The sequence below is a fragment of the Globicephala melas genome, chromosome 2 (assembly GCF_963455315.2).
Source record: "Globicephala melas chromosome 2, mGloMel1.2, whole genome shotgun sequence".
NCBI classification, from domain to species: domain Eukaryota; kingdom Metazoa; phylum Chordata; class Mammalia; order Artiodactyla; family Delphinidae; genus Globicephala; species Globicephala melas.
The window spans coordinates 66,858,056-66,874,320 of record NC_083315.2 but is presented as its reverse complement, the minus strand read 5'-3'; the positions used below and the strand labels follow the sequence as shown (position 1 = coordinate 66,874,320).

Here is a 16,265-nt window from a genome sequence, read left to right as displayed (position 1 = left end):
GTATAATATCCCTCAATTTGGGTTTGTCTGATGTTTTCTTATTATTAGATTGAGGTTATGGACCTTTGGCAGGAACACCACAGAAGTGAGTGCCCTTTCAGTGCATCATATTGGAGGGAGATGATGTCAATATGTCCTGTTACTGGTGATGTAATCTTCATCACTTAAAGTGGTATCTGCCAGGTTTTTCCAGTATAAAGTTACTATTTTCCCCTTTGTAATAAATAACTTGGGAAAGATACCTTTTGACTATGGAAATGTCGTGTTTCTTCTTAAACTTTCATCTACTACTACATCTACTACTAAAACTACATCTACTACTAATTTCACCATTCATCAGTGGATCTTGCCTGTGACAACTATTACTGTGGTGTGTGGCTAAGGGTAATTTTCTATTTCCTTCATAATGTCTACATGTATTAATTGGAATTCTTCTGTAACGAGGAGCAGCCTTTTCTTTTCCAGTTATGCATTTATTCAATTATTTATTTAAATTAGTATGGATTCATGGATACGTATTTTATTCTATGGGTTACAGCCCAATACTATGTTAATTTACTTTGCTGGTCAAATTGTTCCAGCTTTAGCCATTGGAAGCTCTTGCAGGTTGGCTCCTGTGCCCTTTCAACATGCCCCTATTCTTTTCTTGAGCACTTCCTTACTTTCTGGCACCATGATGCTCCACGTTCATCCTGCATTTTTCCTGCCCCAGCCCTGAATCAACCACTTCTCCAAGTAGCCCTGGTACCTTTTCTTGGAGAATAGTATTTAGAAACCAAGATCTAAGTACTAAATATGTCCACTGGTATTATTGTTGCTTCTAGGTCCTCCCAGTGGACAGAGCTAGGAAATATATATATGTATTTACACATGCATACACATATCTATATTTATTTCTCTACTGCTCTAACTATATTTTAAAACCCAAGAGTTCATACTGATACCTTCAATTCTAGTTCAGTACCAAAGGGTTCATCCAAGCCTTCCCCTTTCCTTATTTGTAACTTCTTTCTCTGACAGTGAGAAACCTAGCTCTCATTATCCATGCTATATTTTCTTATTCTTTCAACTGTAATATATATAAAATATATTACATATAAATATTCAGAATTTCGAACCCATACCCCTGTAAGAATCAAATTTATTAAATAGAGTGCAGGATTTCTGTTCATTTCTTTTTGGTTTTGGCCTCATGGTATCCAGTCAGAATACCATTTTCCCAAATTCTTTAAGTTAGTTATTTTCCCCACATCCTTCAGTGTGGTCAATGGTTTGTTTTCATGGCAGAGGTTTTAGCAGGTTTAGAAGCTAATATGAAGGGTTCAACTGAGAGGATGAGGTTGAATAAACTAGAGTGAAATTATATACCAATTTTTCCTTCTTAATATGTTTCTATAACCAATCATTTAAGTTTTCTACATGGATTATCTTACAAACAGAAAAAAAAAAGTTTTTAAAACTTATTACTGCACATGGGCCCTCTGTGGCATAAAAAGAAGTAGTGACTTCAGTAGCTCCCTGACAAAAGAACGTTTATAGTTATTGTTAACTAAGCTCCTTGGCTTTCTGGCTTTTGGGCAGCAAACTGGATTCCAGTTTCAGCTCTAGGACCTTCTTGTTAGGTGCCCTTGGACAAGTTATTAAACTGCTCTGGGCCTCATCTTCATCTCTGTAAAATAACTTCTCTGCCAAACTTCATTACCAAATGAGAATGTGGACATAAAAGAATTTTAAAAAGATACGGGAGGGCTTATAAAGCTGTATTATTCTTGTTACCATCAATTCTGACGACTGTGAAATACTATGAAAAAACTGTGTAATATGGAGATATAAAGCTGTTTCACCACCTGGTTCTGTCTGTTCTAGCTAAGATGATCGTTATCACGATCCTGCTGACAGAATCAGCAGGACAATGGTGCCCACAATTTGTAATGTATTTACTCTCCCTCCTTTTTCTGACAGCCGTCCACAAGGCTAACATTCATGTGGGGTGTACTACCAACTTCCTTCCCTCGTCCTCATTTAAAGTCAGTTTCCCCTTGGATGATTTACACCCCAATACATGGGCTACTGCAAGTTCCACAGAGCTGTCACTTAGCAGCCAGAGAGGTGCTTACCCACGATGCTATCGACCTGAGTGTCTGTTGTATTAGAGGCACCACCTCGATGATCCAAGAGGGGTTCAGTCCTCTCTGCTGCTGGCAACTGGGGCTGCTGGTGAGGAAAATACACACAAGCAACAATTTAACAGGAGGTTGCTTCCGAACTAAATCCAAAAAGGCTCGCACTTCCACCCACTGGTTAGCTTTGGAGAAGCAGTAATAGGAGCAAGACACAAAGAGAGATGGAAGAAGGATCAAGGTCACATTAAACAAAAGGGTAAAAATTCACTAATTCAGCAGTGTTTCTCCTCAAGGAAAAATTTAAAAGTATTATGATTTTGCTATTGACTATTAAAACATACTGTTTGCTTTAAGATCATGTTTTATTCAAAATCTGAAAATGTATAAGATCCTATCACAAACAGCTCAGACTGAGGAAGAAGGTCCCAGAAAGACAATGTGGCACTACGTAATGTGTTCGTGGTTCCAACCTGCCAACCAAGGCAGACCTGGACCAAAGTCCTTGAGGACAGAGGGTTGAAATCAGCCTATTTAAGCTCATTAAGGGCAAGGACCTTGCCTCAGATTGTACAGGACACAGGAAGTACTTAAAAAGAACCACTAATTTTATTTTATATTTAAAGATTTGGGGGCAACTTTATGCCTTAAGGAACTCCTAGCACATTTTTAAAAGCACTCTAGCAAAAACACGTGGAACAGCCCAAATTGCAAACATCTTGAAAGCGCTTACTGCTTTAATGCTGAACTAGCCTGCTCTTAACAGCTAACAGGCATAAAGAGGGCTGTTTTAGGTTCTCCTTTTATCTATTGATAATATTCTCTGCCACTTCTTAAATGGAAAGGAGAAAATGATGAATGGTGTAAAGATTCATAATGACGAGTAGAAATTAAAGCCAAAGAAGAGAAAACACCCAGGAAAAATCTCTACCTCTGAGTGGCAGGTCTCTGCTGATCCAGTGCTATGGTTTGCTCCAGCCAATGAGCTGAGAAGGTTAAAGCCTTGGTTCCTATCTGAAAAGAAAAAATACCATCACTGAAATTTTTAATTTACATTTAAAACTGTTAAAATGACTGTGATGATGAAATAATAGCCATTTCCTCATTATAAAAGTTCTAACTATAAAAAACAGTTGCTATCAATTACAAAACTGTAAATTCCAGATAACTTTAAATCACACAGTATTAGTCCAGGTCAAATATATGGCAGGGCCATTACAACAAACAAAAGGCCATTCAGTAGTTCTGTTTGCAAAGATGAACAGAACTGATGTTTTAATAGTTACTATGAACTAATACTTCAGTGTTTTAAACAATTAAAAAACATTCAAAAGAATCAATACCAAGGCATTATTATCAGGTGAAATGAACATTCACGCTTTCTTGAAATAAAGCTCTGTTTATGCAGTTAAGGTTCCCAATACTTCCGATATTTGTGTTTATAATGGAGGACAAATCTAGAGCAAAATATCAGAACCCAGTCCTGATCTGACAGCGTTCCCCAGAATCACCTGGACGCTTATTAAAATTACCCAGTATTCAAGGACCCAACTTCACACTGAGGCGGCATCTATGGAATAGAGGCCAAGGAATCTGAACTTTTAGCAAGTACTCCAGAGAGTCCTTAGGATCAGGAAAATTGGAAAAAAAAAACAAAAACCAAACAACAACAAAAAAACACTGCCTGAGAGTAGAATGTGAAACCCACAATTCAAGAGTCTAGTGGTACAGAAGTCAAAGAACTGCTCTCTCAGGAAGACAACTTCTTCCCACCTTGCCTTTCCTCTCCCTATAGCTTCCCTGGACCCATTCTCATCTGTCTTCAAAACAACCTACAGACCTCCTAGGTCCTCTCCCTTGCCAGGTGAAACCTGTTGTCAGATAGTCACACAAAGTATCACAGAAAGATAACCAGTTGCAGAAGATCACCTCTTCTTCCCTTTCACTTGGGGAGATTTGCCTTTTAAACTGGGAGGAAGTCCGACTGTGGCATGTGGGGTCTGGGCCTGCAGCTTTTCCCAGGCTGACCTCTCACCAGGTGGGCAGTCGCCTACTTACTGCACGCGGCTATCTACCAGAGTCAGCACCTGTGCTCTAAGGCTACAAAGGCGCTGGGCGGTACCAAGAACCTGCACATGTGCTCTAAGGCTACAAAGGCGCTGGGCGGTACCAAGAACCTGCTGCTGCCCTGCTGCTTTTCCTGCTCCACAACCAAAGGTGCACATGTACTCCTGGAGCCCCCCTCACTCCTTCAGCCAACCTGTCCAGTCTGTGAGGAACTCTCCAGCCCCAATGCCTGGATGCACCCCATCCAAGAAGCAGGGGCTGTTCTATCAGGTAGGCCGTGGAGGCTCAGAAGCTGAGAGAAGCAGATCCATGTGATGTCCCACACTGATGGTTTCACAGAGCCTGGGGGTGTTTATTCAAACATCAACATAATTCTTTCTTGTGGCCAATGTGCTATAGACTCTAAAGCAGTTGTATGCAGTTATACAATACTCAGGGATTTTACATGTCATGAGGATACATGAGAGCTCTTATAAAATACTTTAGGCTCTTTGTACAAAAGGCATTATTTGAGTAAGAGAGTACTGATGCAAGAGAGCCCTCACTTCTATTACTGGAAATAACTTGGACTGTGGGTAATTTTCAAATCAGTTCACAAATCTCTCTCCATATTCCAATTCCACGGCTTATGTTTTTCCTTTGTTGGGCATTACCTAAACTTGGCAGGCCAAACTGCAGTCCCTTAAGAATAATACAATGCAATGTCAGTTTAGACACGTTATTAGACCAAAATGGTCTATTTAAAATGCCTCATTATTTACAGTGGCTGCCTCCAAGAAGGGGATCTGGGATGGACAGGAGTGAGAGGGAGCTGAACTAGTAACCGTATACCATAAACCTTTGTGTACCTTTTGATTTTTGTTCCATAATCATGTGTTTGCTCCATATTCATGTGTTTGCCTATTTAAAGAGATTTTTAAACGTTTAATGATTAAATGCTATGTGTATTTTACCACAATAAAAAAAAACTGAACGTCCCAATTGTAATAATGAATAAAATTATGGAAAAGTCTAAATAGTGGGAAGAAGACTGGGCTAGTGGTCAGAAAACCTGGATTCCACTCCTGGCTCTGCCCACCTTTATGACCTTGGACAAGTCAATCAATCTTTCTGTGCCTCAATCCTTTGATCTGTAAAAAGAAGAGGGTTGCTAGACATGGTTGTTAAGGTCCTTTCTGCTTTAGATATTTGTGATTTTATAAAGTAAAATGGCATTCTTTAGCTTGATAGTTAGCTCTGAATTAGGTATTTTAAATTATTTAATAGAAAAAAAAGAACCTTAAATTCCAGAATCCTTTTAAGGTCCACAGATGACTATGAGTTTATAATCAGGTTTCAGGCTAATGAAAGCTGGAAGAACTTTTGCTCAGTATTTTCTTATAAACAATGGAGAATTTAGTCAACTAATGTGAGTTCACTCTGTTCCACTGCTTATATATATATTTTTTCCTCTGTTCCACTGCTTATATATATATATATATTTTTAACATCTTTATTGGAGTATAGTTGCTTTACAATGGTGTGTTAGTTTCTGCTTTATAACAAAGTGAATCAGTTATACATATACATATATCCCGTATCTCCTCCCTCTTGCGTCTCCCTCCCAACCCCACCCCTCTAGGTGGTCACAAAGCACCAAGCTGATCTCCCTGTGCTATGCGGCTGCTTCCCACTAGCTATCTATTTTACATTTGGTAGTGTATATATGTCCATGCCACTCTCTCACTTCGTCCCAGCTTACCCTTCCCCCTCCCCATGTCCTCAAGTCCATTCTCTACGTCTGCATCTTTATTCCTATCTTGCCCCTAGGTTCTTCATAACTTTTTTTTTTTAGATTCCTTATAAATGTGTTAGCATACGGTATTTATTTTTCTCTTTCTAACTTACTTCACTCTGTATGACAGACTCTACGTCCATTCACCTCACTACAAATAACTCAGTTTCGTTTCTTTTTATCGCTGAATAATAATATTCCATTGTATATATGTGCCACATCTTCTTTATCCATTCATCTGTCGATGGACACTTAGGTCGCTTCCATGTCCTGGCTATTGTAAATAGAGTTGCAATGAACACTGTGGTACATGACTCTTTTTGACCACTGCTTACATTTTAGGGAAGTTAGAGACACATAAATTTTCACAATTAGAAAAGCAATTCATTTTTGTTTATCCAAAGCAGATTGCTCGCACATTAATGTTGCTAAGAAAAACCTGGATGTTTTATACACCTACGGTTTTAAAGAAACTCTCCATTCTCCCTAGTTCAATGTTTAGCAAAATTCTGCCCATGTGCACCCACTGTAACACTATTGTTCTCATAGAAAAGAATTACCTGAATCTTTTCTTGTTTGCCAGATTTTTCTCCCCAGGATTCAGGGCATGGAAATGTCATCCCCATTAAGAAGGATTTATTCTTTTAGCAGATAGTTGTTGAAATTGGCTTTAGCATCTCTGGTTTTATTGATACCTCAAAATACTACACTAGGAAGGAATAAATTAATCTACCTACTCAGCTGATTCTTCTGGAACTTCAGAGCCACAGAAAGGAGAAGTTGTTAAGTGATGTAAAATAAGTTATTCTAGAAGGAATAGTAAGTATACTAAACTCTGGTCCTAAAAACACTAATTCAGTACCGGTCATTTGCATAAAATTCTTCCAGGAAGTGTCAGAAACAAAACCATAGCCTCTAGAATAAAGGTTAGCAATGGGAAATTCTCAAGCCTTGTGGAGGAGCTTTTATTTTATTTTTCAATAGGAAGTTTCAAGAAAACTTGAAATATATGAAATATTTGGTTATCTCTTTACAAATCTAAAGGCACACTTATTTATCTTCTGCTACAGAGGATTTATTATATTTTTTACAGAGTAAAGTATAACTCGAAGAGATTAGGTAACTTGTTCAAAGTCACATAGCTAGAAACTGAACGTGAAATCCAGAACTCTCTGATTCTAATTAATTTCCATTAAGCTCACAGGTATCATATAAAGAGCAAAGAGACATTCAATGCTTGATATACAAATACTGAATATGACAACACAAACTTGGATTAAGTGCAAAAAGATATCTTTTTATTCATATAGTTCTCTTTTGTCAGTAATCCTTCATTACTTCCCTGGTTTAGACTGATTTCAACTGAACTAAGATGAACAGCTGAGGACTTAATAATTAATCATATGCCACTTCAATGCCTCTCATTAATTTATCCCAGCCCAGCCCCCATAACTCCTGGAGGCACTGGTCACATAAAACTAGTGGCAGACAGGTGGTTAGGCCCCAGTGTCCCTTCACTGTCCCTCAAGTGTATGTAGACAAGGGTTTCTCAAATTCAGCACTACAGACATTTGAGTGTGTATGGGGACGAGGGGCAAGGGGGCGTCCTGTACATCCCCACCTATACTACCAAATGTCTATAGCACTGCCCATGTCCGCCGGGGAGAGGAGGGCAAAACTGCCTCCAATTGAGAACCACTGATATAGATCTAATTAGGACAGGAAATTTGGGGCTATAACGCTCGGGTTGTAAGTCATTTCTTGGAAGGATTTTTCAATGGAAAAATAATAAAAGCATTTAAGATTCTACCTTTACCTCCTGTCAGCATTACAAATATCCTCCTCTTACGCTGGGAAACTTCTCTAGATGATTTCAGCTCCCTCAGTGCCATTTGCCTTGTTGTCCTTACTGTGCTAGTATAAATACTGACCTTGAGTCTATCTGCCATCCTAAACTATATTATAAACTCCTTGCAGACAGAGACAGGAGCTAAGGGTTCTTCCACCTTCCTCAGCTCCCAGCACAGTGCTAAGTGTACAGGGGGGATGCTGAGATATCTGCTGACAGCCTGACATGACTGTCAGACAGAGACTGCAAGCATTAGAGAAGGCTGGAAAATAAGCATATATTTTATCTCACATTCCACTTCTGTTTGACAAATGGAAATGAAATGTTTTTAAAATCACAAAAGAATTAGAACCTATCTATTCTCTTTTACTAAACTACTGCTTGAAAAAGGTAAAACTTTAAAGTATATTATTAAAAACAGTGCTTCTTTAGGAAAATAGGATTAAGCACTAAATCTGGCTCCATCATTAGCTTTGGATTCAGAAAAGTGAACCTCTGCTCTCCCTCTGACACCTGGGACACGTGCTCACAAGTCAAGAACAGTCTCTGCCAATACTTGAACATATAATGAACTTTCTGGTGACCAGAAAGTAACCAGACTATGTTTTTTTGCCCTTTTTCATGATTGTAAATGATATGTTCATTGTATAAAATTTGGAAAATAGAGAAGAGTATGAAGAAGAAAACGAAATCACCAAAGATGTCAATTAATACTTTGGTAAATGTCCTCCTATTCTTTTTTTCTGTGCATGCATACACACAAATTCTTAACAAACTGAATTAAACATCAGAATGAGTACTGTTTTTTACCAAAGTTGTAAAGGAAAGCTTTACATTAATTCCAATAATGGTTCCACTGTAAGTCCTATCTCCAGAGCCTGAAGCACCCTCTTGAAAATCCTCAAAGGAATGTTTACAATCAAGTCAAAAACCATTCAGAACCAAGTGTGGGGAATAATGAGAGTGAACGAAACAAAACTTTACCATGAAGAAAAAGATGACTTTTCTTATGTGGTTCATAACCAGCTCTAAAAATAATTCCAAAGAATGACTACCTAAAATGTTTTGCAAGGTGGCCACAGAGGGAGGCCTGCAGTGCCTTCGTGGTGACTAATGTGAAGTGATTCCCCACCATTTGTTTGCCTATGGACAATTTTGCGGGGGATTTTTTAAAAAACAAAGTCTCATTATTTTACCCATACATTTATTGCCTTCCATCTTCTCTAATTTCTCACAATTCCTCCTTCCCTTTCTGCTCTTACAACACACACTCCTCCAAATTATGCACTCTACCTAAAAATGAATATGTATCTTACTTATTTTATTTTTGACCACAACATTCACAGTAAGACAACTGACAGAGATTATTCAAATCATTTTTTCAGTTCCACAATATTAGGTGCTGGGATAAAAAAATGGGAACAACTCACTCTGTCTCAAGGAACTCAGTTCTGTAGAATGTAATGTTGATATAATTCTACTCTATCCTAGAGGTTAGGCAACTGGAGTCCAGAGACATGATGCCATTTTCCCAAAATCACCCAGGCAGGGGACTTCCTTGGTGGCACAGTGGTTAAGAATCCGCCTGCCAATGCACGGGACATGGGTTCGAGCCCTGGTCCGGGAAGATCCCACATGTCGCAGAGCAACTAAGCCCGTGCACCACAACTAGAGCCCGCATGCTGCATCTACTGAAGCCCACGCACCTAGAGACCTGTGCTCCGTGACAACAGAAGCCACGGTAATGAGAAGCCCGCATACCTCAATGAAGAGTAGCCCCTGTTTGCCACAACTAGAGAAAGCCTGCGCGCAGCAACGAAGACCCAATGCAGCCAATAAATAAATTTATTTAAAAAAAAAAATCACCCAGGCAGAGACAGACCCCACTAGAACCTTCTTCATTAATCATTCTTCCGTTCACTAATTTGATGTTGTTTTATTTTCTGTGACATTAAATTCAAGTTTTTATTTAACCATCACTTTTGTTTTTTTACTCTCTTAAAAAAAAATTATATTAAAGGTAGTAGCCATCTACGTTCTCAGGCGAGTAGCCCAGGCATCAGGTAGCCAGATAGACCTTGTGTTTTGGTACTCAATTCTTGACAATGCTCTGTACATCAGTTGCAAAGGATTCCCTAAAATGAAATCTGGGATTTCTGCCATGGTTCTTTGTTACCAAGTACATACTGAGGAACATACATTAACAGATGATCAATTCTTTTCATTTATAATGGGAAGGCACAGAAAACTACCATAAGAAAGAATTGTTTCTACTATTAATTCCACTTAATCCTTACCCACCTGCATCACTGGATATTAAATATTATAATAGATAAACTGAAAGTAAATTGTCAGAGCTTTTGAAATCCAATCTCCACAATTACTGCTTACCACTTGGGGATCAATGTCACAACCCTGCAATATTTGATTAGTCTAATCACTCCTTCACTGATTAGAAACACTAAAAGACCACAGAATTTCCCTTCCTGGCCCTTCTCTCAGTGGTGGTATTTGTAAAAAATAAAACCAAAACCAACCAAACAAAAACCCACTGAACACCCAAGAGCCAACTAACCCCCGTGGTACTCACCAGTGCTCAGGTGACAAAGCCTGGGGTAGGGGGTGGCAGCTTGGGGGTAATGTTAAACTGACACTCTAAACAAGGAAACAAGGACACTGTGCATAATGCTACCTTCCTATGTGAAACAATGAGTGACAACTTCATCTCAAACAAAACAAGACATGTCATCAGACTTCTACTAATCAACTTCTTTTCCTTGATCTTAAAACCAAATCTGAGAGCCACGGAGGAGAGCGCAGCAGCAGGGGTGTGGAGTGCAAAGCAGAGATTCCCGCACAGAGGATCAGTACCGACCAGCACTCACCAGCCTGAGAGGATTGTCTGCTCACCAGCCGGAGCGGGCGGGGTCTGGGAGCTGAGGCTCCGGCTTCGGAGCTTAGATCCCAGGGAGAGGACTGGGGTTGGAGGCGTGAACACAGCCTGAAGGGGTTAGTGCACCATGGCTAGCCAGGAGGGGGTCCGGGAAAAGTCTAGAGCTGCCGAAGAGACAAGAGACTTTTTCTTGCCTCTTTGATTCCTCGAGGTGCTCGAGGAGAGCGGATTAAGAGCGCTGCTTAAAGGAGATAACAGAGACGGGCGCGAGTCGCGGCTATCAGCGCGGACCCCAGAGACGGGCATGGGACACTAAGGTTGCTGCTGCAGCCACCAAGAAGCCTGTGTGCAAGCACAGGTCACTAGCCACACCTCCCCTCCTGGGAGCCTGTGCAGCCCGCCACTGCCAGGGTCCCGTGATCCAGGGACAACTTCCCGGGGAGAACACACGGTGTGCCTCTGGCTGGCGCAACGTCATGCCGGCCTCTGCCGCCGCAGGCTCGCCTCGCACTCCGTACCCCTTCCTCCCCCGGCCTGAGTGAGCCAGAGCCCCCAACTCAGGGGCTCCTTTAACCCCGTCCTGTATGAGTGAAGAACAGATGCCCTCAGGCGACCTACATGCAGAGGCGGGGCCAACCCAAAGCTGAACCCCAGGAGCTGTGCGAACAAAGAAGACAAAGGGAAATCTCTCCCAGTAGCCTCAGAAGCAGCGGGTTAAAGCTCCACAATCAACTTGGTACCCTGCATCTGTGGAATACACGAATAGACAATGAATCATCCCAAATTGAGGAGATGGACTTTGGGAGCAAGACAGATTATTTTTTCCTCTTTTCCCCTTTTTGTGAGTATGTATGTGCTTCTGTGTGAGATTTTGTCTGTATAGCTTTGCTTTCACCATTTGTCCTAGGGTTCTGTCCGTCCGTTTTTTGTTTTTACTTTAAAAAATTTGTTTCTTAATAATTATTTTTTATTTTAATACCTTTATTTTATTTTATCTTACTTTATTTTATTTTATCCTCTTTCTTTCTTTCTTTCTATTTTTTCTCCCTTTTATTCTGAGCCGTGTGGAGGACAGGCTCTTGGTGCTCCAGCCAGGTGTCAGGGCTGTGCCACTGAGGTGGGAGAGCCAACTTCAGGACACTGGTCCACAAGAGACCTCCCAGCTCCACGTAATATCAAACGGCGAAAATCTCCCAGAGATCTCCATCTCAACACCAACACCCAGCTTCACTCAATGACCAGCAAGCTACAGTGCTGGATGCCCTATGCCAAACAACTAGCAAGACAGGAACACAACCCCATCCATTAGCAGAGAGGCTGCCTAAAATCATAATAAGGCCACAGACACCCCAAAACACACAGGCACTAGTCCCTTCCACCAGGAAACCTACACAACCCACTGAACCAACCGTAGCCACTGGGGACAGACACCAAAAACAACGGGAACTACGAACCTGCAGCCTGAGAAAAGGAGACCCCAAACACATTAAGATAAGCAAAATGAAAAGACAGAACAGCAGATGAAGGAGCAAGGAGCAAGCACCAGACCTAACAAATGAAGGGGAAATAGGCAGTCTACCTGAAAAAGAATTCAGAATAATGAGAGTAAGGCATGATCCAAAATCTTGGAAACAGAATAGAGAAAATGCAAGAAACATTTAACAAGGATCTAGAAGAACTAAAGAGGGAACAAGCAATGATGAACAACACAATAAATGAAAGTAAAAATACTCTAGAAGGGATCAATAGCAGAATAACTGAGGCAAAAGAACAGATAAGTGACCTGGAAGATAAGACAGTGGAAATAACTACTGCAGAGCAGAATAAAGAAAAAAGAATGAAAAGAACTGAGGACAGTCTCAGAGGCGTCTGGGACAACATTAAACACACCAACATTTGAATCATAGGGGTCCCAGAAGAAGAAGAGAAAAAGAAAGGAACCGAGAAAATATTTGAAGAGATTATAGTTGAAAACTTCCCTAATATGGGAAAGGAAATAGTTAATCAAGTCCAGGAAGCACAGAGAGTCCCATACAGGATAAATCCAAGGAGAAACACGCCAAGACACATATTAATCAAACTGTCAAAAATTAAATACAAAGAAAACATATTAAAAGCAGCAAGGGAAAAACAACAAATAACACACAAGGGAATCCCCATAAGGTTAACAGCTGATCTCTCAGCAGAAACCCTACAAGCCAGAAGGGACTGGCAGGACATACTGAAAGTGATGAAGGAGAAAAACCTACAACCAAGATTACCCAGCAAGGATCTCATTCAGATTTGATGGAGAAATTAAAACCTTTACAGACAAGGAAAAGCTGACAGAGTTCAGCACCACCAAACCAGCTATACAACAAATGCTAAAGGAACTTCTCTAGGCAAGAAACACAAGAGAAGGAAAAGACCTACAATAACAAACCCAAAACAACTAAGAAAATGAGAATAGGAACATACATATCGATAATTACCTTAAATGTAAATGGATTAAATGCTCCCACCGAAAGACACAGATTGGCTGAATGGATACAAAAACAAGACCCGTATATATGCTCTCTACAAGAGACCCACTTCAGACCTAGGGACACATACAGACCGAAAGTGAGGGGATGGAAAAAGATATTCCATGCAAATGGAAATCAGAAGAATGCTGGAGTAGCAATTCTCATATCAGACAAAACAGACTTTAAAATAAAGACTATTAGAAGAGACAAAGAAGGACACTACATAATGATCAAGGGATCGATCCAAGAAGAAGATATAAAAATTGTAACGATTTATGCACCCAACATAGGGGCACTCAATACATAAGGCAAATACTAACAGCCAGAAAAGGGGAAATCAACAGTAACACAATTATAGTAGGGACTTTAAAACCCCACTTTCACCAATGGACAGATCATCCAAAATGAAAATAAATAAGGAAACACAAGCTTTAAATGATACATTAAACAAGATGGACTTAGTTGATATTTATAGGACATTCCATCCAAAAACAACAGAATAAACATTTTTCTCAAGTGCTCATGGAACATTCTCCAGGATAGATCATATCTTGGGTCACAAATCTAGCCTTGGTAAATTTAAGAAAATTGAAATCATATCAAGTATCTTTTCCCAACACAACACTATGAGACTAGATATCAATTACAGGAAAAGATCTGTAAAAAATACAAACACATGGAGGCTAAACAATACACTACTTAATAACGAAGTGATCACTGAAGAAATCAAAGAGGATATCAAAAAATACCTAGAAACAAATGACAATGGAGACACGACGACCCAAAACCTATGGGATGCAGCAAAAGCAGTTCTAAGAGGGAAGTTTATAGCAATAGAATCCTACCTTAAGAAACAGGAAACGGGCCGTGGGGAAGATGGCGGAAGAGTAAGATGCGGAGATCAACTTCCTCCCCACAGATACATCAGAAATACATCTACACGTGGAACAACTCCTACAGAACACCTACTGAATGCTGGCAGAAGACCTCAGACCTCCCAAAAGGCAAGAAACTCCCCACGTACCTGGGTAGGGCAAAAGAAGAAAGAATAAACAGAGACAAAAGAATAGGGACGGGACCTGCACCAGTGGGAGGGAGCCGTGAAGGAGGAAAGGTTTCCACACACTAGAAGCCCTTTCGCGGGCAGAGACTGCGGGTGGTGGAGGCGGGGAGCTTCGGAGCCGCGGAGCAGAGTGCAGCAACAGGGGTGCAGAGGGCAAAACAGAGAGATTCCCGCACAGAGGATCGGTGCCGACCAGCACTCACCAGCCCCAGAGGCTTGTATGCTCACCCACCGGGGCAGGAGGGGCTGTGAGCTGAGGCTCCGGCTTCGGTCGGAGCGCAGGGACAGGACTGGAGGCCTCAACACAGCCTGAAGGGGTTAGTGCACCACAGCTAGCCGGGAGGGAGTCCGGGAAAAAGTATGGACCTGCCGAAGACGCAAGAGACTTTTTCTTCCCTCTTTGTTTCCTGGTGCGCAAGGAGAGGGGATTAAGAGCGCTGCTTAAAGGAGCTCCAGAGTCGGGCACGAGCCGCGGCTAACAGCGCGGACCCCAAAGACGGGCATGAGACGCTAAGGCTGCTGCTGCCGCCACCAAGAAGCCTGTGTGCGAGCACAGGTCACGCTCCACACCTCCCTTCCGGGGAGCCTGTGCAGCCCGCCCCTGCCAGGGTCCCGGGATCCAAGGACAACTTCCCCGGAAAAACACACGGTGCACCTCAGGCTGGTGCAATGTCAAGCTAGCCTCTGCCGCCGCAGGCTCACCCTGCACTCCGTACCCCTCCCTCCCTCCGGCCTGAGTGAGCCAGAGCCCCCGAATAAGCGGCTCCTTTAACCCTGTCCTGTCTGAGCAGATGCCTCCGGTGACCTACACGCAGAGGCCAGGCCAAATCCAAAGCTGAACCCCGGGAGCTGTGCGAACAAAGAAGAGAAAGGGAAATCTCTCCCAGCAGTCTAGGAACAGTAGATTAAATCTCCACAATCAACTTGATGTACCCTGCATCTGTGGAATACCTGAACAGACAACGAATCATCCCAAATTGAGGAGGTGGACTTTGAGAGCAAGATTTATGATTTTTTCCCCTTTTCCTCTTTTTGTGAGTGTGTATGTGTATGCTTCTGTGGGAGATTTTGTCTGTATAGCTTTGCTTTCACCATTTGTCCTAGGGTTCAATCCATCTGTATTTTTTTTTCTTACTTTAAAAAAAATTTTTTTCTTAATTATTTTTTTATTTTAATAACTTTATTTTATTTTACCTTACTTTATTTTATTTTCCTTTATCCTCTTTCTTTCTTTCTTTCTTCCTACTTTATCACCCTTTTATTATGAGCCGTGTGGATGAAAGGCTCTTGGTGCTGCAGCCAGGAATCAGTGCTGTGCCTCTGAGGTGGGAGAGCCAACTTCAGGACACTGGTCCACAAGAGACCTCCCAGCTCCACGTAATAACAAATGGTGAAAATCTCCCAGAGATCTCCATCTCAACACCAACACCCAAATTCACTCAATGACCAGCAAGCTACAGTGCTGGACACCCTATGCCAAACAACTAGCAAGACAGGAACAAAACCCCACCCATTAGCAGAGAGGCTGCCTAAAATCATAATGAGTCCACAGACACCCCAAAACACACCACCAGACATGGATCTTCCCACCAGAAAGACAACATCCAGCCTCATCCACCAGAACACAGGCACTAGTCCCCTCAACCAGGAAGCCTACACAACTCACTGAACCAACTTTAGCCACTGGCAACAGACACCAAAAACAACGGGAACTACGAACCTGCAGCCTGTGAAAAGGAGACCCCAAACACATTAAGATAAGCAAAATGAAAAGACAGAAAAACACACAGAAGATGAAGGAGCAAGGTAAAAACCCACCAGACCTAACAAATGAAGAGGAAATAGGCAGTCTACCTGAAAAAGAATTCAGAATAATGAGAGTAAAGATGATCCAAAATCTTGGAAACAGAATAGAGAAAATGCAAGAAACATTTAACAAGGACCTAGAAGAACTAAAGATGAAACAAACAATGATGAACAACACAATAAATGAAA

The 16,265-nt window shown here is 41.3% G+C and overlaps 1 protein-coding gene across 8 annotated transcripts in view; it reads right to left on the bottom strand.

The window, feature by feature from the left end:
* Window positions 1-16,265, bottom strand: part of AAGAB (alpha and gamma adaptin binding protein) — a 95,043-nt gene that overhangs the window by 13,564 nt on the left and 65,214 nt on the right. For 7 of the 8 annotated variants that reach the window (XM_030875179.2, XM_060294081.1, XM_060294082.1 and 4 more), the window contains exons 6-7: window positions 3,052-3,134; window positions 2,118-2,214 (exon numbers count right to left, since the gene is read on the bottom strand). In XM_030875179.2, the coding sequence (XP_030731039.1) occupies window positions 2,118-2,214; window positions 3,052-3,134 (180 nt within the window). The remainder of the gene's footprint in view (window positions 1-2,117; window positions 2,215-3,051; window positions 3,135-16,265) is intronic. The other variant, XM_030875180.2, reaches the window with a different exon arrangement.